Below are 25,413 nucleotides of genomic sequence, written 5' to 3'. Positions count from 1 at the left end.
GTGCGAAAAACAGAATGTAAACCATCTCATTAATAATTTTTTCTATTGATTACATTTTGAAATGATAAAATTTAGACAATATTTTGGCTATATTGGGGTAAATCAAATATTATTAAAATTAACTTGGCCTGTTTCTACATTTTTTGATGCGACTAGAAAATGTAAAATTTCAAATATGGCTCAGGTTATATTTCTATGATATTTCTACTAAATTTCTATTGAAGCTGCAGGGATTTGGGCCAGACTAGGGTTTCTCCAACTCAGCACCATTGACATTTTGGCCGGAGAATTCTTTTTTGTGGGGGGCTGTCCTGTGCAGTGGAGCCCTAACAGTGCAGTGGTTAAGTGGTCGCTGCTAACCAAAAGGTCCGTGGTTCAAACACACTAGCCACACAGGAGTCTACTTCTGTAAAGATTTACAGCCTTTTTTTTTTTAAACCCTATAGGGCAGTTCTACTCTGTCCTATAGGGTTGCTACGAGTTGGAATTGACTCGATGGCAATGGGTTTGGGTTTTTTGGTTTGGTCCTGTGCACTGTAAGGTGTTGAACAGTATCCCTGGACTCTACTCAGTAGGTACCCATAGCACTGCCCAATCGTGACAACCAAAAATATTTTCAAACATTGCTCAATGTCCCCTGGGGGTGAAATCACCCCAGATGAGAACCACTGGCTTGGACTTTACTCCAGATCTAGAACACATTGATGAGTGGGAACATAGGGCCTCCCTCTCTGGAGGTGACTAAGAATGTGAGTGGGTGGGCATCGTTCTGCCTAAAACAGGTAGATGAACTTGACAAGTCTTTTCCTCATTTCAGCCCTGGGATTTTTAGATAATATCTCTCAATGGACAATCACAGAGAAACTTCCTTAGAGTTACTCAATTCCCTGTGGAATTTCTCAGCTTGGGAGACGGAGACTCACAAATAAGACCAGGTACACTAAAAAAAAAAAAAAAATTTCCAATTCATCTTCTCTTCACTCTTTGAGCTTCTTTCACCTGTTCTGGAGCAAGGAGACCCTACACACCCTACTTCTGGTTCCTGTCCCCAGTCACCTTCAGTCCTGTGATCAACCACCCACCAACCCATCCATCTACTCCTTCACTCACCCATCTATACATCCAGCTACTTATCAATCCAAACACTCATCACCCAGCCACCTTCCCATGTCCCTACCCATTTCCAACCATCCATTCATACTTATCCACCTGCTCACCAGCCCACCTTCCCTTCCATCCACCCAACCTCCCAATCTAACCAAAGAGCAACTGCAATGGGCCAGCACCAGGTCAGCAACCGTGGGTGTTCACAGAACAACAAGGCAGGCTCCCTGCCCTGAGACACGTACAGTCTAATGAGAAAGAGAGGGACGTACACCAATAACTAACCCCACCGAGGTGCTGCAATTGCTCCGGAGAATGAAAGAATGGTTACTGGGGGCCAAGATGATCAGGAAAGGTTCCTGGAAGAGACTGAACCTGGGCTGGATCTCAGAGGATGAACAGGATTTCAACACATGTGAGGGGGGTTGGGGAGAAACCCAAGCAGAAGAGTGGACTAAGCAAGTCTAGGAGGTCAGAAGGTCAGATACAGAGTGTTAGGGGTGAGGAGGCTGTACTTCACACAGAGGTGAGAGAGGGTTCGAGCAGCAGAGTGGTAGGCTGTGAAGGTCAGCAGGATAAGCCTTCTGTGCAGCATCCCTCTGACTAGGACCCATATTGGAAGATTCTAGAAATGGCCCCTTCTTCTCTCCCAGAGTTAGTGCAGCGGACTCCCATTGCCACTGTCAGGCGCTAAACTCTCCACTCTGTTCTCCTTTCCAGTTGCCCAGCCCTCTTTCTACTGGGCCTCTCCCTTCCTGAAAGGTCTCACCATGCAACCGTGCCTTGATTTAAGAAGACATATTTCTGAGGAAAAATTACATAAAACCACAAGTTTTATAAGTTGATTTGCACATAAAATACATCTATGGGAGTCTTTTGTAAGACTTGTATAAGAGAGTCTGGTTTCTAGTCCTCCTGCCCTTGGGAAAGTCACTTCCCTTCTCTTCCTCAGTTTTCCTTCCTAAAATGAGGAAAAACCCCACAATGGCTCCGATTTTTTTCCCCCCTAGGTCCAAGCATCACCCTTGTTTGCCCTACATTCATGAAACAAATGCTGTGTGAGCAGCTACTATGTGCCAGACATGAATCCAGGGGCTAGGATATAGTGGAGAACAAGACCAACAGGGTTCCTCCCTTCATGAAGCACGTATCTGGGGTGGGTAGAGAGGCAGACAATGAACAAGGAAACAAACACATGAACAGAATGACTTCGAATAAGTGGCACAAGGACAATGGAACAAGGTGACATGAGAGAGGGTGACAGAGTAGGGGAAGGCCTCCCTGAGGAGACCTGGTTCATGAGAAGGAGGCAGCAGAGTGTTCCAGGAGGAGGGAACAGCAAGTGCAAGGCCCTGTGTGTGAATGAGCTGAGCTGGCAGCGAATTCAGGGCACAGAGGGTAAGCCATGTGGGGGGAGTCTGGCCTGCGGTGAGGTTGGACAGGGAGGCAAGGCCCAAGCAGAGGGCCCTGTAAAGCAGATAAAAGAATTTGGATTTTACTCTAAGTGAACTGGAGAGCCACTGGAAAGTCTGACACAGAGGAATGACAGGACAGGATTTATATTTTTAAGATCTCTCTAGCTGCTGTGTGGGGAAAAAATTGAGAGGAGGAGGAAAACCTGTCAGGAAGCTCCCACAATGGCCCAGGCGAGAGCTATGGTCGCTTGAGCTGGGGTGGGAACAGTGGAGACAGGGAAAGTGGTTGGTGTGGGGCATATTTTGAAGGTAAAGCCAGCAGGGTTTGCTGATGGATTAGATTTGGGGTGGGGTGGGGCGGGGGGAGTTGAGAAGAAAAGAATCAAGGAAAGCTCCCAGGTTCTTGGCCTAAGCCATTCCTGGTGCTGCTATTAGTAAGATGGGAAAGGCCAGGAGAGGGAGGTTGGTGTGATGTTAGGGTGGCAGTAAAAACCAAAACTCAGACCACTGTCATGAGTCAATTCCAACCCATGGTGCCCCCATGTGGTACAGAGTAGAACTACCCCACAGGGATTTCTTAGCTGTAATCTTTTTTTTTTTCATTAACTTTTATTGAGCTTCAAGTGAACGTTTACAAATCAAGTCAGATTGTCACATACAACTTCACATACACCTTACTCCATACTCCCACTTGCTCTCCTCCTAATGAGTCAGCCCTTCCAGTCTCTCCTTTCGTGACAATTTTGCCAGCTTCCATCTCTCTCTATCCTCCCATCCCCCCTCCAGACAGGAGATGCCAACACAGTCTCAAGTGTCCACCTGATATAATTAGATCACTCTTCATCAGCATCTCTCTCCTACCTACTGTCCAGTCCCTTTCATGTCTGATGAGTTGTCTTCGGGAATGGTTCCTGTCCTCTGCCAACAGAAGGTTTGGGGACCATGACCGCCGGGATTCCTCTAGTCTCAGTCAGACCATTAAGTATGGTCTTTTTATGAGAATTTGGGGTCTGCATCCCACTGATCTCCTGCTCCCTCAGGGGTTCTCTCTTGTGCTCCCTGTCAGGGCAGTCATCAGTTGTGGCCGGGCACCATCTAGTTCTTCTGGTCTCAGGATGATGTAAGTCTCTGGTTCATGTGGCCCTTTCTGTCTCTTGGGCTCATAGTTGACCTTGGTGTTCTTCATTCTCCTTTGATCCAGGTGGGTTGAGACCAATGGATGCATCTTAGTTGGCCGCTTGTTAGCATTTAAGACCCCAGACGCCACATTTCAAAGTGGGATGCAGAATGTTTTCATAATAGAATTATTTTGCCAATTGACTTAGAAGTCCCCTTAAGCCATAGTCCCCAAACCCCCGCCCTTGCTCCGCTGACCTTTGAAGCATTCAGTTTATCCCGGAAACTTCTTTGCTTTTGGTCCAGTCCAGTTGAGCTGACCTTCCCTGTATTGAGTATTGTCCTTCCCTTCACCTAAAGTAGTTCTTATCTGCTAACTAATCAGTAAATAACCCTCTCCCCCCTCCCCGTCTCGTAACCACAAAAGGATGTGTTCTTCTCAGTTTATACTATTTCTCAAGATCTTATAATAGTGGTCTTATACAATATTTGTCCTTTTGCCTCTGACTAATTTCACTCAGCATAATGCCTTCCAGGTTCCTCCATGTTATGAAACGTTTCACAGATTCCTCACTGTTCTTTATCGATGCGTAGTATTCCATTGTGTGAATGTACCACAATTTATTTACCCATTCATCCGTTGATGGACACCTTGGTTGCTTCCAGCTTTTTGCTATTGTAAACAGAGCTGCAATAAACATGGGTGTGCATATATCTGTTTGTGTGAAGGCTCTTATTTCTCTAGGCTATATTCCGAGGAGTGGGATTTCTGGGTTGTATGGTAGTTCTATTTCTAACTGTTTAAGATAACGCCAGATAGATTTCCAAAGTGGTTGTACCATTTTACATTCCCACCAGCAGTGGCAGTGTATAAGAGTTCCAATCTCTCTGCAGCCTCTCCAACATTTATTATTTTGTGTTTTTTGGATTAATGCCAGCCTTGTTGGAGTGAGATGGAATCTCATCATAGTTTTAATTTCCATTTCTCTAATGGCTAATGATCGAGAGCATTTTCTCATGTATCTGTTAGCTGCCTGAATATCTTCTTTAGTGAAGTGTGTGTTCATATCCTTTGCCCACTTCTCGATTGGGTTGTTTGTCTTTTTGTGGTTGAGTTTTGACAGAATCATATAGATTTTAGAGATCAGGCGCTGGTCGGAGATGTCAGAGCTGAAAATTCTTTCCCAGTCTGTAGGTGGTCTTTTTACTCTTTTGGTGAAGTCTTTAGATGAGCATAGGTGTTTGATTTTTAGGAGCTCCCAGTTATCTGGTTTCTCTTTGTCATTTTTGGTAATGTTTTGTATTCTGTTTATGGCTTGTATTCGGGCTCCTAATGTTGTCCCTATTTTTTCTTCCATGATCTTTATCGTTTTAGTCTTTATGTTTAGGTCTTTGATCCACTTGGAGTTAGTTTTTGTGCATGGTGTGAGGTATGGGTCCTGTTTCATTTTTTTGCAAATGGATATCCAGTTATGCCAGCACCATTTGTTAAAAAGACTATCTTTTCCCCAATTAATTCACACTGGGCCTTTGTCAAATATCAGCTGCTCATATGTGGATGGATTTATATCTGGGTTCTCAATTCTGTTCCACTGGTCTATGTGTCTGTTGTTGTACCAGTACCAGGCTGTTTTGACTACTGTGGCTGTATAATAGGTTCTGAAATCAGGTAGAGTGAGGCCTCCCACTTTCTTCTTCTTTTTCAGTAATGCTTTGCTTATCCGAGGCTTCTTTCCCTTCCATATGAAGTTAGTGATTTGTTTCTCTATCACCTTAAAAAATTACATTGGAATTTGGATCGGAAGTGCATTGTATGTATAGATGGCTTTTGGTAGAATAGACATTTTTACTATGTTAAGTCTTCCTATCCATGAGCAAGGTATGTTTTTCCACTTAAGTATGTCCTTTTGAATTTCTTGTAGTAGAGCTTTGTAGTTATCTTTGTATAGGTCTTTTACATCCTTGGTAAGATTTATTCCTAAGTATTTTATCTTCTTGGGGGCTACTGTGAATGGTATTGATTTGGTTATTTCCTCTTCGATGTTCTTTTTGTTGATGTAGAAGAATCCAAGTGATTTTTGTATGTTTATCTTATAACCTGAGACTCTGCCAAACTCTTCTATTAGTTTCAGTAGTTTTCTGGAGGATTCCTTGGGGTTTTCTGCGTATAAGATCATGTCATCTGCAAATAGAGATAATTTGACTTCCTCTTTGCCAATCCGGATGCCTTTATTTCTTTGTCTAGCCTAATTGCTCTGGCTAGGACTTCTAGCACTATGTTGAATAAGAGCAGTGATAAAGGGCATCCTTGTCTGGTTCCTGTTCTCAAGGGAAATGCTTTCAGGCTCTCTCCATTTAGAGTGATGTTGGCTGTTGGCTTTGCATAGATGCTCTTTATTATGTTGAGGAATTTTCCTTCAATTCTTATTTTGGTAAGAGTTTTTATCATAAATGGGTGTTGGACTTTGTCAAATGACTTTTCTGCATCAATTGATAAGATCATGTGGTTTTTGTCTTTTGTTTTATTTATATGGTGGATTACATTAATGGTTTTTCTAATATTAAACCAGCCTTGCATACCTGGTATAAGGTCGTGGTGAATTATTTTTTTGATATGTTTTTGAATTCTATTGGCTAGAATTTCGTTGAGGATTTTTGCATCTATGTTCATGAGGGATATAGGTCTGTAATTTTCTTTTTTTGTGATGTCTTTACCTGGTTTTGGTATCAGGGAGATGGTGGCTTCATAGAATGAGTTGGGTAGTATTCCGTCATTTTCTATGCTTTGAAATACCTTTAGTAGTAGTGGTGTTATCTCTTCTCTGAAAGTTTGGTAGAATTCTGCAGCATAGCCATCCGGGCCAGGGCTTTTTTTTGTTGGGAGTTTTTTGATTACCGTTTCAATCTCTTTTTTTGTTATGGGTCTATTTAGTTGTTCTACTTCTGATTGTGTTAATTTAGGTAGGTAGTGTTTTTCCAGGAATTCATCCATTTCTTCTAGGTTTGCAAATTTGTTAGAGTACAATTTTTCGTAATAATCTGATATGATTCTTTTAATTTCAGTTGGGTCTGTTGTGATGTGGCCCTTCTCGTTTCTTATTCGGGTTATTTGTCTCCTTTCCTGTATTTCTTTAGTCAGTCTAGCCAATGGTTTATCGATTTTGTTAATTTTTTCAAAGAACCAGCTTTTGGCTTTGTTAATTCTTTCAATTATTTTTCTGTTCTCTAATTCATTTAGTTCAGCTCTAATTTTTATTATTTGTTTTCTTCTGGTGCCTGATGGATTCTTTTGTTGCTCACTTTCTATTTGTTCAAGTTGTAGGGACAGTTCTCTGATTTTGGCTCTTTCTTCTTTTTGTATGTGTGCATTTATCGATATAAATTGGCCTCTGAGCACTGCTTTTGCTGTGTCCCAGAGGTTTTGATAGGAAGTATTTTCATTCTCGTTGCATTCTATGAATTTCCTTATTACCTCCTTGATGTCTTCTATAACCCAGTCTTTTTTCAGGAGGGTATTGTTCAGTTTCCAAGTATTTAATTTCTTTTCCCTAGTTTTTCTGTTATTGATTTCTACTTTTATTGCCTTGTGGTCTGCGAAGATGCTTTGTAATATTTCGATGTTTTGGATTCTGCAAAGGTTTGTTTTATGACCTAATATGTGGTCTATTCTAGAGAATGTTCCATGTGCACTAGAAAAAAAAGTATACTTTGCAGCAGTTGGGTGGAGAGTTCTGTATAAGTCAATGAGGTCAAGTTGGTTGACTGTTGTAATTAGGTCTTTCGTGTCTCTATTGAGCTTCTTACTGGATGTCCTGTCCTTCTCCGAAAATGGTGTGTTAAAATCTCCTACTGTAATTGTGGAGGCGTCTATCTCACTTTTCAGTTCTGTTAAAATTTGATTTATGTATCTTGCAGCCCTGTCATTGGGTGTGTAAATATTTAATATGGTTATAACTTCCTGATCAATTGTCCCTTTTATCATTTGTCCATTTTATCCTTTGTGGTGGATTTAACTTTAAAGTCTATTTTGTCAGAAATTTATATTGCTACTCCTCTTCTTTTTTGCTTATTGTTTGCTTGATATATTGTTTTCCATCCTTTGAGTTTTAGTTTGTGTCTCTAAGTCTAAGGTGTGTCTCTTGTAGGCAGCATATAGACGGATCGTGTTTCTTTATCCAGTCCGAGACTCTCTGTCTCTTTATTGGTGCATTTAGTCCATTTACATTCAGCGTAATTATAGATAAGCAAGTGTTCAGTGTTGTCATTTTGATGCCTTTTTATGTGTGTTGTTGACAATTTCATTTTTCCACTTACTTTTTTGTGCTGAGACGTTTTTCTTTGTAAATTGTGAGATCCTCATTTTCATAGTATTTGACTTTATGTTTGTTGAGTCATTACATTTTTCTTGGCTTTTATTTTGATTTATGGAGTTGTTATACCTCTTTGTGGTTACCTTAATATTTACCCCTATTTTTCTAAGTAAAAACCTAACTTGTATTGTCCTATATCGCCTTGTATCCCTCTCCATATGGCAGTTCTATGCCACCTGTATTTAGTCCCTCTTTTTTATTATTGTGATCTTTTACATATTGACTTCAATGATTCCCTGTTTTGAGCGTTTTTTTTTTTTTTTAATTAATCTTAATTTGTTTTTGTGATTTTCCTATTTGAGTTGATATCAGGATGTTCTGTTCTGTGAGCTTGTGTTGTGCTGGTTTCTGATATTATTGGTTTTCTGACCAAACCATTTCCTTTAGTATTTCTTGTAGCTTTGGTTTGGTTTTTGCAAATTCTCTAAGCTTGTGTTTATCTGTAAATATCTTAATTTCACCTTCATATTTCAGAGAGAGTTTTGCTGGATATATGATCCTTGGCTGGCAGTTTTTCTCCTTCAGTGCTCTGTATATGTCATCCCATTGCCTTCTTGCCTGCATGGTTTCTGCTGAGTAGTCTGAACTTATTCTTATTGATTCTCCCTTGAAGGAGACCTTTCTTTTCTCCCTGGCTGCTTTTAAAATTTTCTCTTTATCTTGGTTTTGGCAAGTTTGATGATAATATGTCTTGGTGTTTTTCTTTTTGGATCAATCTTAAATGGGGTTGGATGAGCATCTTGGATAGATATCCTTTCGTCTTTCATGATGTCAGGGAAGTTTTCTGTTAGCAGATGTTCAGCTATTTTCTCTGTGTTTTCTGTCCTCCCTTCCTGTTCTGGGACTCCAATCACACGCAAGTTATCCTTCTTGATAGAGTCCCACATGATTCTTAGGGTTTCTTCATTTTTTTTAATTCTTTTATCTGATTTTTTTTCAGCTATGTTGGTGTTAATTTGCTGGTCCTCCAGATTTCCCACTCTGCATTCTAATTGCTCGAGTCTGCTCCTCTGACTTCCTATTGCGTTGTCTAATTCTGTAATTTTATTGTTAATCTTTTGGATTTCTGAATGTTGTCTCTCTATGGATTCTTGCAACTTATTAATTTTTCCACTATGTTCTTGAATAATGTTTTTGAGTTCTTCAACTGTTTTATCAGTGTGTTCCTTGGCTTTTTCTGCAGTTTGCCTTATTTCATTTCTGAGGTCATTCCTGATGTCTTGAAGCATTCTGTAAATTAGTTTTTTATATTCTGTATCTGATAATTCCAGGATTGTATCTTCATTTGGGAAAGATTTTGATTCTTTTGTTTGGGGGGCTGTAGAAGCTGTCATGGTCTGCTTCTTTATGTAGTTTGATATGGACTGCTGTCTCTGAGCCATCGCTAAGATATAGCAGTGATTTATTCTGTATTTGCTCACTGAGTCTTATCTTGTTTTGTTTTCTTTCAATATACGTGGATGGGCTACTAGATTGTGCTGTCTTGTTTGTTGTAGCCCTTGACTTACTTATGACCTATTACCAGCTGGTTTGGGCTGTTGCCAGATATATATGCCTGAGTCTATTCACTATTCTTGAGTACAATCTGATTTTGGGTCATCAAGTGTGTGCTGCACCCTAACACCTATCCACCTCGAGAAGTAGTGGTGATAGTTGTGTGCACCAGATTCTATTAGCAGCTGGGGTTCACACTCCAGGGGGGGCAGGATGCTGACAGGCTTCCCCCATTAGCTGTAATCTTTATGGAAGCAAATCTCCAGGGTTTTCTTCCGTGGCACTGCTGGGTGTGTTCAAACCACCAACCTTCCAGTTAGTAGCCAAGAGCAAACCATTTACACCACCCAGGGACCCAGGATGGCAGTGGGGAGAGGGAAACTCAGAGTTCTGTCTCTGACACATCCAGAGTGAGGGGAAGAAACCAGTAAGGAGCAAAGGAGATCAAGAGGTAGCAGCCAGGGAGATGGAGGAAAAGCAGGGTAGATTGTTGACCTGGGGAGAGGAGTGAGGGCCTCCGTGAGGGTGAAGAAGGTCAGGACAGAGCACTGGGCATGGATTTAACGGTACAGAGGTCCCTGGTCACCTATGGAGAGCAGCTTCGGTAGGTGGGCTGAAGCCTGACCTGGGGAGGAGAGAATGGGAGCCAGGAAAGGGGAGTTAGCGACTACCCACAACTGTTTTCAGAAGATTCACCGAGAAGGAAAGCAGATAAAATGGGGCAGTAGCTAGAGGAGAATGTGGACTCAAGGAAAGCCGAGGTATAGTTTAAAAAACCAAACCCACTGCCATCGAGTCGGTTCCATCGCATAGTGACCCTATAGGACAGGGTAGAGCTGCCCCGTAGAGTTTCCAAGGAGCGCCTGGCAGATTCGAACTGCTGACCTCTTGGTTAGCAGCCGTAGCACTTAACCACTACGCCACCAGGGTTTCCAGGTATAGTTTATGTGCCATAAATTCACAGATCTTAGGTTTTGCTCTTTTTTAAAAAAAGATGGGCGAACAAAGGCGAGTGAAGAGGGCATGAGAGGTCTGAAAAGAAACTGTAAAGAAGCCCTAGAGGAAGGACAGGGTATCTTTCTCTCTAGGACCCAGCATGGCGCCTAGCATACAACAGGAACCAGCAAATGGGGGATGAACAAGCATAAATGTCAACTTTCGGTAGGCAGGGGCCTCCTCCACCCTGGGAAGTCACCAAACCTCACCTTGACAAGAGTGAGCACCAAGTGGGGAGGAAATCTTGAGGCCCCCAAAGGCAAGCTGCCCATCTCTTGGCCAAGGGGCAGTGAGTACCTGCCATCACCCACAGGAAAGGAGGTGCCTTTGGAAAGGAACATTCCAGAGCTTCTCTATTGTGACCATAAAGAGCTCTTTTTGATGGGAACATCAGTTCCTCCTGCTTCAGTCACATCTCTGCTCCACCTTGCTGGAGATGGAGATGGGCCCTGATCAAAGTTCTCTCCCCACGGCCTTAACCATGAACTTGAGCAAGACTCCCCTGGACCTTCACAGGACACCTGTGAGCTCCACGTGTTTTTGGACTGATCATTCATTTGTTCATTCACCACACAAAGACTGAAGTCCTGCCTCTATGAGCCAGGCGGTGATACCCCAACTTTCCCTTATTCAGACTTAGGAACTCCAGCTTCTGCTGGCTTTGATCTGAGGCTAGGTTTTCAATCCTCTCCTCCTCTGGAGAGGCCCCCGACCCTAGTTCAAAGTTTGGGAACTGCTCTTGCCCTCCGAAGCTGAAGGATCCATATGCTAGGGAAAGTAGCCCATAAAGCTGCTGCTCCTCTCTCTGGCGATACCCACGGCTGGGCTGGGCCGAGCCTTCAAGATTCCTTGATCCTGAGCAACATGGTCCCCACACTCTCCCGTCTCAGCCCCGAGGAAATAGTTACTTGTTTGTCCTCCAGTGGGGCCATATATGGTATATGATCAGTCATAGCCGGGCTCCTCGGAAATGACTCACTCCCAAGGCCAGCCCTAGCCCTGAGGGGTCTCCCAGGACCAGAGCCACAGAAGGTGAGGCCCAGGTGTCCTTGAATGTCCCCTGGCCTAACACCCAAACCCTACAGCTCATCCAAGAAGATGTGGTCACCACCTCTGCTGCTCACAGGGCTGCCTTCACCCCTAGCAGCCTGGCAAGACAAGATTCCCACCACTACTACCACCACCCACGGACCCCACCCACCTCCTGCCCTCTAAAGATGAGGAAATGATAGGAAAGGAGAGTCAGGAGGGACTTCCAGCAGGGACAGTTGTTGAAACCTCAAAAACAAAGCTCTTAGAACAGTGCTTAGCATTTGGTAGCACTCAAATTTTTGTTGAATATGGTGAGCAATGATAAAGAAGTGAGAACACGAACATTTAAGTGCTTGCTATAATGGCAGGCCCTGGTCTAAGTATTTTACAAATACTGAGGCATTAATCCTCACAACCACCCTGTGAGGTAAGGTGGTGTTATCCCCATTTGGCAGATGAGGAAACTGAGGCTTAGATTGGTTAATAACTTCCCCAAGATTAACACAGCTAAAAAATTAAGAACCAAGATTCTGACCTAGGGTCAGTCTCTCAAAAACCCGTGCCTTTAACCATGATACTAACTGCCAGAAAAGGCCATCCTGGATGGGCCAGCCCTGAACCAAGCCAGGAGCCACCTTCCTGGGAGGTTAAGCCTGACAGTGGAATAGGCAAGGGAAGGGGCACATCTTTAGCCTCTGAAGGTGTGGGATTCCCCTCGCCAGGATAGGCTGGAGCTCATGGTGCAGCCTGGGAGAGCAAAGGTTTGGGGGAAACCCAGTGGCCAATATGCTGATCACTGTAGCACCAGAGCCCTGGTGAAGCAGCGGTTAAGTGCTTGGCTATTAACCAAAAGGTCAGCAGTTTGAACCCACCAGCTGCTCTGTGGGAGAAAGATCCAGCAGTTTGCTTCCGTAAAGATTACAGCCTTGGAAACCCTATGGAGCAGTTCTACTCTGTCCTATAGGGTCACTATGAGTCGGAATCCACTTGATGACAGGCAACGGGTTTTTCTAGCCCCAGAGCCAGGCCCTGGGTAGAACCTGCCAGTCCTGCCCCACAGAAGTCCTAGCCACTCTCACCAGCTGATGCCACAGCCCTGGGCAGCTGCTCCTTTCTCCCTCCCTTGCGACCCCCACCCCTGTCCTCCTAGCCTTCATTTGGGGATACACAACCCTCTCTTTGCCTCAAGGTAGGACTGCTATCTCCCCATTCCTGACTTCACCAACTCCATCCTAGACTTGGGGTTTGGAGGCCCTCTTTTCCTGTAAACAATTCTAACAGACATTCTGCCTGGCTGCTCCCTGGAGAGCTTGTTTGGATCTCTCCCGTGGAGCGCTCTTCCCAATGTCTAACACCCATCCATCTGTTACGCAGCAGCTGATAGTAGGGGTGTAAGTCCAGTGGTTTTAAATATTATGCTTAGCAGTAGAACTTTTTCTCTCAAACTGAATCTCATTTAAAACTATTGCCATCAAGTTGATTCTGACTCATGGTAACCCTACAGGACAGAGTAGAACTGCCCCATGGGGTTTCCAAGGCTGTAATCTTTACAGAAAGGAGCGCTCATGGTACTATGGCTAAAGTGCTCAGCTGCTAACCAAAAGGTCAGCAGTTCCAACCCACCAGCCACTCCTCAGGAGAAAGATGTGGCAGCCTGCTTCCGTGAAGATTTACAGCCTTGGAAACCCGATGGGGCAGTTCTGCTCTGTCCTATACTTTCACTACTGAGTTGGAACTGACTTGCCGGCAGTGGGTAATCTTTCTCCCACGGAGCAGCTGGTGGGTTTAAACTGCTGACCTTTCGTTGGCAGCCAGACACTTAACCACTGTGCCACTAGGGCTCCTTGAGTACTATATACCGAAAAAACCAAACCCATTGCCATCAAGTCGATTCCGACTCCTAGCCACCCTATAGGACAGAGTAGAACCGCCCCATAGTTTCCAAGGAGCATCTAGTGGATTCGAACTCTCGGCCTTTTGGTTAGCAGCCAAATGCTTAATCACTGGTGCTACCAGGGCTCCTGAGTATCATACAGAAGCCCATTTTACAACAGATTAAGGCTCAGCTGCTAGGGTTAAAGCCGGCGGAGGTGTGAAGGCGGTCCTAGAACCATCTCTTGGAACCCTGCGGCTCAAGGAGCAGGATTTGCAAACCTTGGGTGTTGGGGATGGGGAGAACAGGGAAGAGAGCCCAGGCCTGGCCAGGGCTGGGAGGCCCAGCTCAGACTGGCCGTGTGACCTTGGGTGACCTGAGGCTACCCTTCCACATAGTCAGGGGTCATTGTGGGGTGGTCTCTGAGGTCAGTTCCGGCCCTGGAAGCCTTGAGAGAGGTGTCGGGGGAAGCGGAGGGCAGCAGAGAGCTGCTCAAGGCCCAGGCAGGGAAATGATTAACCAGCTGGCTGCTCACTCCCAGCAGCTTTCAGATCCACCCCTCACCCCCCGCAGACAGGCCCAGCCCCGTCTCGCCTGCCACCGGACCTGCCCAGGGGAGAAAGGACAAGGCCCTTGACCTCGCACTCAGCCAGCCAGCTCACCACTGCATGTGTCCCAGGCTGGAGCATCTGAATTTTACTTTATGCCAAGGTCAGACTGCACGCCCGTCCTCAGCTCCCACTACCTCCTATTTCCCCTCCGCGCTAGGCTCTGGTTGGAACCACACGCGTCACACCCTCGGCACAGTCCTCCCAGCCTGGGAGGCTCAGTTGACAGTGACTCACGCCCTCTCCCGCCTGCCCGCTGAGGCTTGTTGTTCACACAAGGAGCAGAGAGGGAGCGGTCCTCGGTTCCAGGTGTCTCATCGGGGTGACTGTTGGCAGCAGCTGTGTCTGCCCACAGGGCTGTGAGGGCGGGGGCTGGGCAGGGAGGGCAGGCCAGGGGCTTCTGTGGCAGGACTGGTTCCCCAGGGCTTCCCTGGCACCTACACTGGACATCCTGTGGGAACTCAGTCCCACCCTGCAGCCACCTGAGACCAGGTCCTGCTGAGCAGTGGACAAGTGAAGACCAGATCCTGCTCCCATTTGAAAAGTCCCAGTGCCCCAGCTGCCCACCACACACACCACACTCTCACCCTCTACATATCTGGGCATGCTCTCAGACACAAAACCACATATATCCCATCAGACTGAGCTTCTGAAGAAGTGGTGCCTGGTTTGCGTTTTTAGCGCAATGCACGGTACTGCAGTCTTCAATAAACATTTAAACTGAATATACTTGGACTCCCAAGCCCCAAACTCAGCAATATAAGACCCCACTACCCACACAGCCATGTTTTCACTACAAAGGCCATAAACATGCCAGCCCACGCATACACCCACACACTTATAGTAAGCATGTATGTTTATAGGCTCAGGTATGTCCACACCTAGAAGCAAGGTATTCCCACATCCATCCACATGCACACTGACCCACATGCAGAGTCCAAGTCCTTGGCCTCCAGCCCCACCCTCAGCACAGACCTTGCCTGGGGTGTGTCCGGCCTCAGTGGCAGCCTGGGTTCCTTTGCCAGAGCACTGGACTTCCTCAGTTCTTAGGCTTACCTTTTCCCTCTCTAGATCGTGTGGGCCCCTCTGCATTGGGGTAGCAGGCAATGGTGCTTTAGAGCCTTGTGAGGTGTTAAGGGTCTGGGGAGGCAGGTTCCCCAGTCCTGGGGGATGAGCTGTGGGACAGCTGAGTCTAAGGCCTTGGTGGACCGTTTCAGGGTAGGGAAAGGGAGAATGAGACCCCAGAGCATAGGAAAATGTGTGAAAGACACCTAATGGGGAAAGCCCGTGGTACCCACATGCTGGAGGGTGCTGGTCTGCAAGTGCAGAGACAGCCCTGACCTCAGAAAAAGCCTCAATACCCAAAGGCCCACCTGGCAGGAGGTCCTGAGGCCAATTTCGACCTGGCTAGAGCCTAAGGGACCAAAGGAACAGGGCTCCTGCTCCGGGCTCTTGTCTGAGCATCAGTTCCCTTCCAGGCGAAGCATGTGTGAGAGGGGCCATCCAGGAGGACCTGCGGAGGTGCAGATGCTCATCTGAGCACCACTGGAGAGAGGCAACGGGGAGCCCCAAGAGGAGTGACCAGGGGTCACCACCCACAATGAGTGCTGCTGGACCCCAAGCCCTCTCCCCAGGCTTCTCTAATTCTGACAGGATGTCCAACAGACAAGGATAAGATACCCAGCCCCTGGCTGTTTGGGTGAGCAGCCTCCAGTGAGCTGCTGGTAAACACTGCAGCACAGAGGGGGTCAGCAACTGTCTCCAGGTCACCCAGCCCAAGCAGCCGCCACCCCAAAATGCCTTCACAGAACCGGAGCCTCCACTGCTGGAAGGTGGAGTTTTGTTTCTCTCTGGTCCCACTCACCACTGGTCATTGTGCTGCTGACCCTCCAAGATGGCACTGACTCCACTCCTGGCACTTGCCCTACCCCCTAAGAGGTGCTGAAGGGCTCCTCCCCAGGGGCCATTCTACAACCTCTACCAGAAAAATGGGGGCAGTGAGGGAGGTTTCTCTCAGAAAAGGAGACTTAGAGGTAACTCCTAAACGTCTCCCCGAACCCTCGAAATTTTCCTTTCCCCCCGACTGGGTCATACCTAGGGGCTGTCCATGCTGAAGAGCACCCTTCCCCAGACACCCCGTTTGGGACCTCAGCCCCCAGGAAGAGGAAAGGAAGCTGTGGAGGGACAAGAACACCCACCCTGTCACCTGAGGGGGCCCGCGTTTAGCACCGATTCTGTCCCCTCTGAGGAGCAGCAAGGGGCGGGTCCGGCTTCAGCGCCAGGGCCCCCGGGCGGAAGGAGGTCGGGCACCCTGGGGCAGGGGAACCCAAGGTGCGCCGCTGACCCCGCTCCCCCCGGCCGCGGCGGCGCTCACCTGGACAGTGCTGACCAGTCCTTTCTGCAGACAGACATGCTGCTGGAGCCCCTGCGGCCGCCGCCTGCGTGCTGCTCTTCCTCGGGCCCTGCCGCCGCCTCACCTGCGCGCCCCTCCCCCGCTCGCGCCCGCGCGCCCAGCCCGGCCCAGGTGGGGTCACATGGCCGCTTATCTCACCCCCGCTGGCGTCCTGCGCCGCTGCGCTGCGATTTGTCGAGGCCGAGCGGCCTCGGGGGTGTGGACGTCCCAGACAAAGCCGCGTTGGTCTCCGCCCCGACCCACTGGGCCCGCTGGTCGGAAAGCGCCGGGGAGGCGGCCGGAGGGCCACGGACCGACCGACGGACGCCGGGACAGCGCCCGGACCGGTCGGCTGCCCGGGGCGAGGGCGGGAGACTTCCTGCTCAGAACCAGTCGGACCAGCTTGGCGCTGGGCCGCCTCCTCTCGCGGGTGTCGCGGCCCGGGGTGCCGGGGTGCCGGGGAGCGGGGCGGGGGGCGGGGGCCCGAAGATCGGGGTCAGGCTGAGCTCACTGCGGGTAAACCGGCTTAGCCCAGAGAAACCCAAGAGCAGGAAGCCAAGTGGAAAAGTTAGAGCAAGTGCCGTAATCTCGGGTCTAGAGCGCACTGCGCTCCTGGCCCCTTCCCAGGGAGGACCCTACCGGCTCCCGGGCTTCAGAGCCTTCCAGCCCAAAACGCGCCCCTCGGCACCCGGGCCCACCGCCCCCAATAGGCCCTGCAGAGGCGAGCCGAGCACTGCTTTCTCTGCGATGCGTACATAGAATAAAGCCAACCGCTCGCAAATGAGAAACTTCAACTCAATTCAGCAAACATTTGAGTGCTCTGAAAACAAAGATGTCATAGGCACTGTCCTTGCTCAGTCTGTAGTAGGTTTCTTTTCTGATACTGGCCTTTGGCCTGGAGGGGCAGGGTGTGTCACAGGGCAGAGGAAGCTCAACTTTTCCCCAGAAGGTCAGAGTGAACACAGGTAACTGGGACCGGAATTTTGAGCAGCTTGAGGCAACTCAGGCCGCACCACCTGGATCCCTTTAAGTGCCCATCTTGGCAGGTGAAATACCAGGTGCTTTCTACCCAGGAGCCAGGCTCAGGTGGGCAGCGGGAGGGTCAGGTGCTGAGCAGGGGAATCCTATCTTCCCTGATGGATCAGAAGTGCAAGGCCAGCGGCACCAGCTTCAGCGTGAGGGACAGCCCCAGGCTCCAGGATGAGAAGGTGGAGAGGAGCCGGAACTGTGGGCATTCTTACGGGCCCTGCTCCCCTTTCTTGGCCTCCTTTCTGTGCTGCTGCAGTGATGGTGGTCTCTACACTGCCCTCCACCCTGAGATGTCACAGTGAAAATCAAGCTAGCTGCTGAGCAGAACCTGGAAACATACACACGTAGCCAGCCTGCAGAGGTATCTCCTTCCCAAAGCACCCCCTCCTCCAGGGCACCTTCCTTCCTGGCATAGAAGGAGAGCTGTGAGGGGCGAGAGTCAGGGAATGAGTGATGGACTGAGAGCCTGGAGATGAACTTTGAGCTGTATTCTGCCATTTGGCAACTCTGTGGCTTGGGGCAAATCACCTCAGTTTTCCCATCTGTGAAGTGGGAATAATGACACCTTGTCCTGCTTCCTTCCAGGTTGTGGGAATCAAATTGGCTCACTGCCAGCGGTGCTGGAGTGAGCAGCATGAGAGTTGTCAAGGCCCCAGAGAATTCTGAGCAGAGGTCAATATGGGACCCTGAACCTTTGCTCTTTCAGAGAAAGAAGGAGTGGCAAAAGTCTAAGTCCCTGGATACTCTGATCAAGGGCGTGACGCATCCTACGGAGCCTGCTGAATGTTCACACACCCTGGGGACCTAGCAAATGTTCTTCCATGCTTGGTCAGTGGTGACACCTCAGTACGGGGAAGAAAAACACTCCTAGTCGTTTGACACCTGGCCCTGCAAGGGACACTTCATGCTTTCTATCCAGGAACCTGCCTCAGGTGGGTTAAGGGTGAGTCAGGTACCTAAAAGCGCCAAATCTCTATGGTTATAAATTCCCAAAGATGGGGGGGTTGGCATCCAGACAACTCTAGAAGGAAGGAAAAAGAAATTATGTACATATTAGTGCCCCCAAAAGTTCCTTGGGGGCAGGCATTGTATCTTACTAGACACTTTCTAGGTGCCAGGCACCATGCTTAGTGCTGGATCAGCAAATGACTTCAATAACACAGAGATGATCAGGACCTGGTTCCCGACTGAAAGATGTTCAGAGTCTAGCCACGGAGATACACATGCTGTTGCACGCATGTACGTGCACGCACACACAGACGCACACACACACGCACACACACACACACAGGCATTCCTACTCCCCAAGCCTCATTCAAGTCAGACTGGGATAAGAATGGGAATTGTGTCATCAGGAGGGATTGGGGAAGTCTTCACAGAGAGTGATATCTGGACTGAGACTTGAAGGTTAAGTGGATTCAATTGTCAGAGAGGTGGTAAGGGCACCCACTACAGGGCACAGCATAAACAAAGACATAGGGGCATGAAAGTGAAAGGTTGTGGAGCAGACGACTGGTATGCCTGAAGCATCGAGTGCCTTCTGAGGCTGAAGGGAGAGCTTGGAGACAGAGAGTAAGGAACTTTGCATGTTGTCTGAGAAGTTGGCCTTTATCCTGTTGAATGGGTGGAAGTTGAAGAAAATGAGAAGGGTTAATGTACTCTGAGTGGCAGGCCCAGGAGATTTAAAAAGACAAGTCTGGAGGCAGTGTGGAAGTGGGGAGACGCCTTAAGCAGCTTTTTTTTTTTTTTAATAATTTTTTATTGAGCTTTAAGTGAATGTTTACAAATCAAGTCAGTCTGTCACATATAAGCTTATATACACCTTACTCCATACTCCCACTTACTCTCCCCCTAATGAGTCAGCCCTTCCAGTCTCTCCTTTCGTGACAATTTTGCCAGTTTCTAACCCTCTCTACCCTCCTATCTCCCCTCCAGACAGGAGATGCCAACACAGTCTCAAGTGTCCATCTGGTACAAGTAGCTCACTCTTCATCAGCATCTCTCTCCAACCCATTGTCCAGTTCCTTCCATGTCTGATGAGTTGTCTTCGGGAATGGTTCCTGTCCTGGGCCAACAGAAGGTTTGGGGGCCATGACTGCTGGGATTCCTCTAGTCTCAGTCAGACCATTAAGTCTGGTCTTTTTATGAGATTTTGGGGTCTGCATCCCACTGATCTCCTGCTTCCTCAGGGGTTCTCTGTTGTGCTCCCTGTCAGGGCAGTCATCGGTTGTGGCCGGGCACCATCTAGTTCTTCTGGCCTCAGGATGATGTAAGTCTCTGGTTCATGTGGCCCTTTCTGTCTCTTGCGCTCATAGTTATGGTGTGACCTTGGTGTTCTTCATTCTCGTTTGATCCTGGTGGGTTGAGACCAATTGATGCATCTTAGATGGCCGCTTGTTAGCATTTAAGACCCCAGACACCACATTTCAAAGTGGGATGCAGAATGTTTTCATAATAGAATTATTTTGCCAATTGACATAGAAGTCCCCTTAAGCCACAGTCCTCAAACCCCCTGCCCTATGAGTTTTGTAGATGGGGCTTGGGTTGGGGGATTCCAGAGCCTGAATGTCTGTTCTGTGGCTCCTCCAAAGCTCGAGGGAGGAGAACAGAGAGGTGACCACTCCCCCAGGACTAGGCTGGGAAGTCTTCAAAACCCCTGCCCTTGACCAGGAAATTCCCACTTGTGGTAAGCCCTGCCTTTGAGGGCTCCCCGCTGAGGAAGTGACCAGCACGTGCTTACATTTTGAATATATGTACAATTTAAAGAATTATGAAATGGCTACCCATATGTCAACTGCTCATTTTTATTGTCATGATAAAACAAACAAACAAACAAAAACGAGTGGTTGGCATATGGGTGTCCATTTCATGTACATATATATATAGTTGTTGCTAGGTGCTGTTGAGTTGATTTTGATTCATAGTGACCCCATGTGACAGAATTGCCCCATAGGGTTTTCTAGGTTGTAGTCTTTACTGGAGTAGATTGCCAGGTCTTTCCCTCAAGGAGCTGCTGGGTGTGTTTGAACCGCCAACCTTTCGAATAGCAGCAAAGTGCCTAACCATTGTGCCACCAGGGCTCATATATATACGTATGTATGTGTATGTATATACATATATACATATGTATATGACATAACATTTGGCATTTCAACATTTTTCACATGTATACTTCAGTGACATTAATTATATTTACCATGCTGTGCAACCATCACTACTGGGTCACTGTCACCCTCCTCCTGCACCCCCATCTCATCAAGGGCACCTGCCCTCGCCCACTCCCTCAAGCTAGGGAGATGGGAGAACCTTGCTTTCTCCTCCTCACCAGCCATGTTTTATCAGCTCAGTCCCGGCAATTCAGTCTTCCAAAACTCTCATCAGTGCCCCTTCTTCCCCCTCCTCCTGGCTGCCCTTGCTCAAGCCCCCTCTGTTTCTTCTCTGGGCTGTAAAAAATAGCTGCATAAGTGGTCTCCCCACTTCCACTCCACTTTCAGATTCTTCCATCGCCTTAACAGAAGCTCAGTGCCAACCGCTCATTTTAAGAACTAGGATGTGGCAAGAATTTTTAAAGCCCCTGTGTGCTGCTCCCCAGTTGTAATTCCTTCCTCTACCCGGAGGTAAACCTGTCTCAAAGTTTGTGTTTATTATTCTCTTCATAGAAACCCTGGTGGCGTAGTGGTTAAGAGGTAAGGCTGCCAACCAAAAGGTCGGCAGTTTGAATCCACCAGGCCCTCCTTGGCAACTCTATGGAGAAGTCCTACTCTGTCCTATAGGGTCACTATGTGTCAGAATCGACTTGAGGGCAAGGGATTTGATTCTCCGGATTTTTTTTTTTCTATAACTTCAGTACATGCTTATGAATCCCTAAACAAGACACTGTTTAGCTTTGCGTCCTTTTATAAATCTTACCTAAATGTATATTTTTGCTTTACCCCCTTCAACATTACAAAACAAACAAACCAAACCCACTGCCATTGAGTCGATTCTGGCTCATAGTCACCCACTATGCCACCAGGGTTTCCCCTTCAACATTAAGATTGTAAAAATCATCCCCCTTGAGGGATGTAGTTGTAGTTCATTTTCACTGCTGTGTGGTCTTGCATTGTATGAAAACACTACTATCTATTCATTCATTCATTTTCCTGTGGATGGACGTTTGGGTGGTTTCCAGGTGTTTGCTATGACAAACAGCCCTGCTTTGTCATTCACGAGCCTCTCTCTTGATGTTCACGTTCAAGAATTTCTCCACCCAGGAGTGCAGTCATCTTTGCCAGGCTGTACCGATTGACACTCCTCCCAGCAACTATGAGAACATAGCAGAAAACATCCTGGTCTTTCCAGGTCCTGGAAGCTAGGGGTCCTGGATACTTAGGACCTTCCTGACCTCAGCTTCCCTACATTCAGCCTCCCAATGTTATACTCGGCAGAGATTCTCAGGCTATTTGGGTTTTCCTGTTCTTAAGTCAAGTTAATACAATTCTCCAAACCTTTACTGAGCCCCTACTATGCCAGGGATCGTACTAACGGGATACCAACGTGAATAAAGCATTCTTGCTCCTGGCAAGACACCACAGCACACTCAGGAAATCAGGACATGAGCACAGTCAACTTGAACACCAACTCCTTGCCCTCAAAGAATCACTCTCTCCCCCTGCTTGCACTGCAGTTTGTCCTTGGGTGCTATAGGAACATGATGCAAAGCTGTCTCCTGAGCTCCCACACCCCAACATCCACCCATCTACTGGACAGTTCCATCTGGCTGTCTCCAGGGCTCTGAGTGGCAGGCTCATGAGATTTACAAAGACAAGTCTGGAGGCAGCGTGGAAGTGGGGAGGCCATTGAAGGAGCTATTTACAGTACAGAGAAGAAACAGAGGAGGCTTGAGCAAGGGCAGCCAGCAGGAGGGGGGAGAGCACAAGGATGCTGCTCACTATCCTACAATGGACAGGATAGCCCCACAACAAACAAGTGTTGTTGTTCGTTGCTGTCGAGCTGGCTCCAACTCATGGTGACCTTACGCATAACAGAACTGAATGTTGTCCTGCGCCATCTTCAGGATCATTTGTATGTTTGAATCCACTGTTGTGACTATTGAATCAATTCATCTCATGAGGGCCTCCCTTGCCTTCGCTGCTCCACTTTACCAGATGTCATGTCCTTTTCTAAGCGATTGGTCTTTCCTGATGATGTCACCAAAATAAGATCTGAAGTCTCACCATCTTCGTTTCTAGGGAACGTGCTGGTTGTATTTCCCTTTTTTAGCACATTCCTCACGTGTGTTATTTTTGTTTTATAGTCCTGTCTAGTCTTTGTCTGAAGAGTGGGCTTTGGGAATGGGTGTCTAGGGGCCATAGTTTGGGGGGTTCCTCCAGTCTCTGTCAGAACATTAAGTCTGATCTTTTTACATGAATTTGAATTCTGTTCTACATTTTTCTCCTGCTCTGTCTGAACTCTGTTCTGTTCCCAGTCAGGGCAGTCGTTGGTGGTAGTCAGGCACCATCTAGTTCTTCTTCTTCTTGGTGGAGTCTCTGGTTCATTTGGTCCTTTAGTCCTTTGGGCTAGTATTTTCCTTGTGTCTTTGGTTTTCTTCATTTTCCTTTGCTCCAGGTGGGATGGGATCAATTGATGTATCTTAGATGGCCACTTGCAAGCTATTAAGACCCCAGATGCTACTTACCAAAGTGGGATGTAGAACATTTTCTTAATAAACTATGTTAAGCAAATTAACCTAGAGGTTCCCAGAAACTCTGGTCCTTAGGCTGGTTGTATTTCTTTTAAGACCGATTTGTTGGTTCTTTTGGCAGTCTACGGTATATTCAATATTCTTTGCCATGCCACAATTTGAATGTGTCAATTCTTCTTCTGTCAAAGAACTGCCAGGCCCAAAATGTCAACAGGGCCCAAGTTGAGAAATTCTGGTCTAAATTCACCTGCCTAAAGACAATACACAATATAGGGGAAGTCAGCTTAACATGTCCAAGGCAGAGTCATAGAAGCTTCCTAGGCATATCCAAACACCTTGAGGGACCGAGTTGCTGGGGCTGACAGCTGGGAACATAAGTTTCGGGGACATTTAGGACAACTGACATAACATAGTTCATAAAGAAAATGTTTTACATCCTACTTTGCTGAGTGGCATCTGGGGTCTTAGAAGCTTTCCAGTGGCCATCTGAGATACATCTATTGGTCCCATCCTGTCTGGAGCAAAGGCAAATGAAGAAAACCAAAGACACAAGAAAAATATTAACCCAAAGGACTAATGGCCCACATGAACCACAGCCTCTATTAGCCTGAGCCCAGAAGGTGCCAAATACCACCACTGACTACTCTGACAGAGACCACAGTAGGGAATCCTGGATAGAGCGGGAGAAAAATGCAGAACAAAATTCAAATTTACACACACACACACACACACACACACACACACACACACACACACAGAAGACCAGACTTACTGGTCTGACAGAGACTGGAGGAACCCCCAAGGCTAGGGCCCCAAGGCCCCTGCTAACTCAGTATGATAGCCACTCCCACAGCCCACTTTTCAGCCAAAGATTAGACAGGCCTACAAAACAAACAACACATGTGAGGAATGTGCCTCTTAGTTCAACCAAATATATGAGACCAAATGGGCAACTCCTGCCCTAAAACAAGATGAGAAGGCATCAAAGACAGGAAAACTGGACAAACAGACACGGGGGACCCGAGGTGAAAAGAGGGAGAGTGCTGACACATTGCAGGGATTGCAACCAATGTCACAAAACAATTTGTGTATGAATTTTTGAATGAGAAACTAATTTGCACTGTAAACTTCCACCTAAAGGACAATAAAATTATTTATAAAAAAATAACAAAGTCCCTCTCTTCCCTAAATCTCCTCCTCCTGCACCCCCATCTCATCAAGGGCACCTGCCCTCACCCAGTCCCTCAAGCTAGGGAGATGGGAGAACCTTGCTTTCTCCTCTTCACCAGCCGTGTTCCATCAACTCAGTCCTGATAATTCAGCCTCCCAAAGTTCTCATCAACACCTCTTCTTCTCCCTCCTCCTGGCTGCTCCTGCTCAAGCTCCCTTCATTTCTTCTCTGGACTGTAAAAAATAGCTGCTTACAAAGGATATGAACACGCACTTCACTAAAGAAGATATTCGAGCAGCTAACAGATACATGAGAAAATGCTCTTGATCATTAGCTGTTAGACAAATGCAAATTAAAACTACGATGAGATTCCATCTCCAACAAGGCTGGCATTAATCCAAAAAACACAAAATAATAAATGTTGGAGAGGCTGCAGAGAGATTGGAACTCTTATACACTGCTGGTGGGAATGTAAAATGGTACAACCACTTTGGAAATCTATCTGGCGTTTTCTTAAAAAGTTAGAAATCCCACTCCTCGGAATATACCCTAGAGAAATAAGAGCCTTCACACAAACAGATATATGCACACCCATGTTTATTGCAGCACTGTTTACAATAGCAAAAAGCTGGAAGCAACCAAGGTGTCCATCAACGGATGAATGGCTAAATAAATTGTGGTATATTCACACAATGGAATACTACGCATCGATAAAGAACAGTGAGGAATCTGTGAAACATTTCACAACATGGAGGAACCTGGAAGGCATTATGCTGAGTGAAATTAGTCAGAGGCAAAAGGACAAATATTGTATAAGACCACTATTATAAGATCTTGAGAAATAGTATAAACTGAGAAGAACACATCCTTTTGTGGTTACGAGGGGGGGGGGGAGAGGGTTATTGACTGATTAGTTAGTAGATAAGAACTACTTTAGGTGAAGGGAAGGACAATACTCAATACAGGGAAGGTCAGTTCAACCGGACTGGACCAAAAGCAGTTTCCGGGATAAACAATGCTTCAAAGGTCAGCGGAGCAAGGGCGGGGGTTTGAGGACTATGGCTTAAGGGGTCTTCTAAGTCAATTGGCAAAATAATTCTATTATGAAAACATTCTGCATCCCACTTTGA

The 25,413-nt window shown here is 47.0% G+C and overlaps 1 protein-coding gene across 1 annotated transcript in view; it reads right to left on the bottom strand.

Annotated features, from left to right (window-relative positions):
- LAD1 (ladinin 1) overlaps positions 1 to 16,484 on the bottom strand; it is a 40,488-nt gene extending 24,004 nt beyond the window's left edge. Inside the window, exon 1 of the mRNA XM_064272991.1 lies at positions 16,383 to 16,484. Within this exon, the coding sequence (XP_064129061.1) occupies positions 16,383 to 16,420 (38 nt within the window). The 5' untranslated portion in view covers positions 16,421 to 16,484. The remainder of the gene's footprint in view (positions 1 to 16,382) is intronic.
- Positions 16,485 to 25,413: the final 8,929 nt, after the last annotated feature.

Source organism: Loxodonta africana, chromosome 20, assembly GCF_030014295.1.
Source record: "Loxodonta africana isolate mLoxAfr1 chromosome 20, mLoxAfr1.hap2, whole genome shotgun sequence".
NCBI classification, from domain to species: domain Eukaryota; kingdom Metazoa; phylum Chordata; class Mammalia; order Proboscidea; family Elephantidae; genus Loxodonta; species Loxodonta africana.
This window is presented reverse-complemented; position numbering and strand designations above follow the sequence as displayed.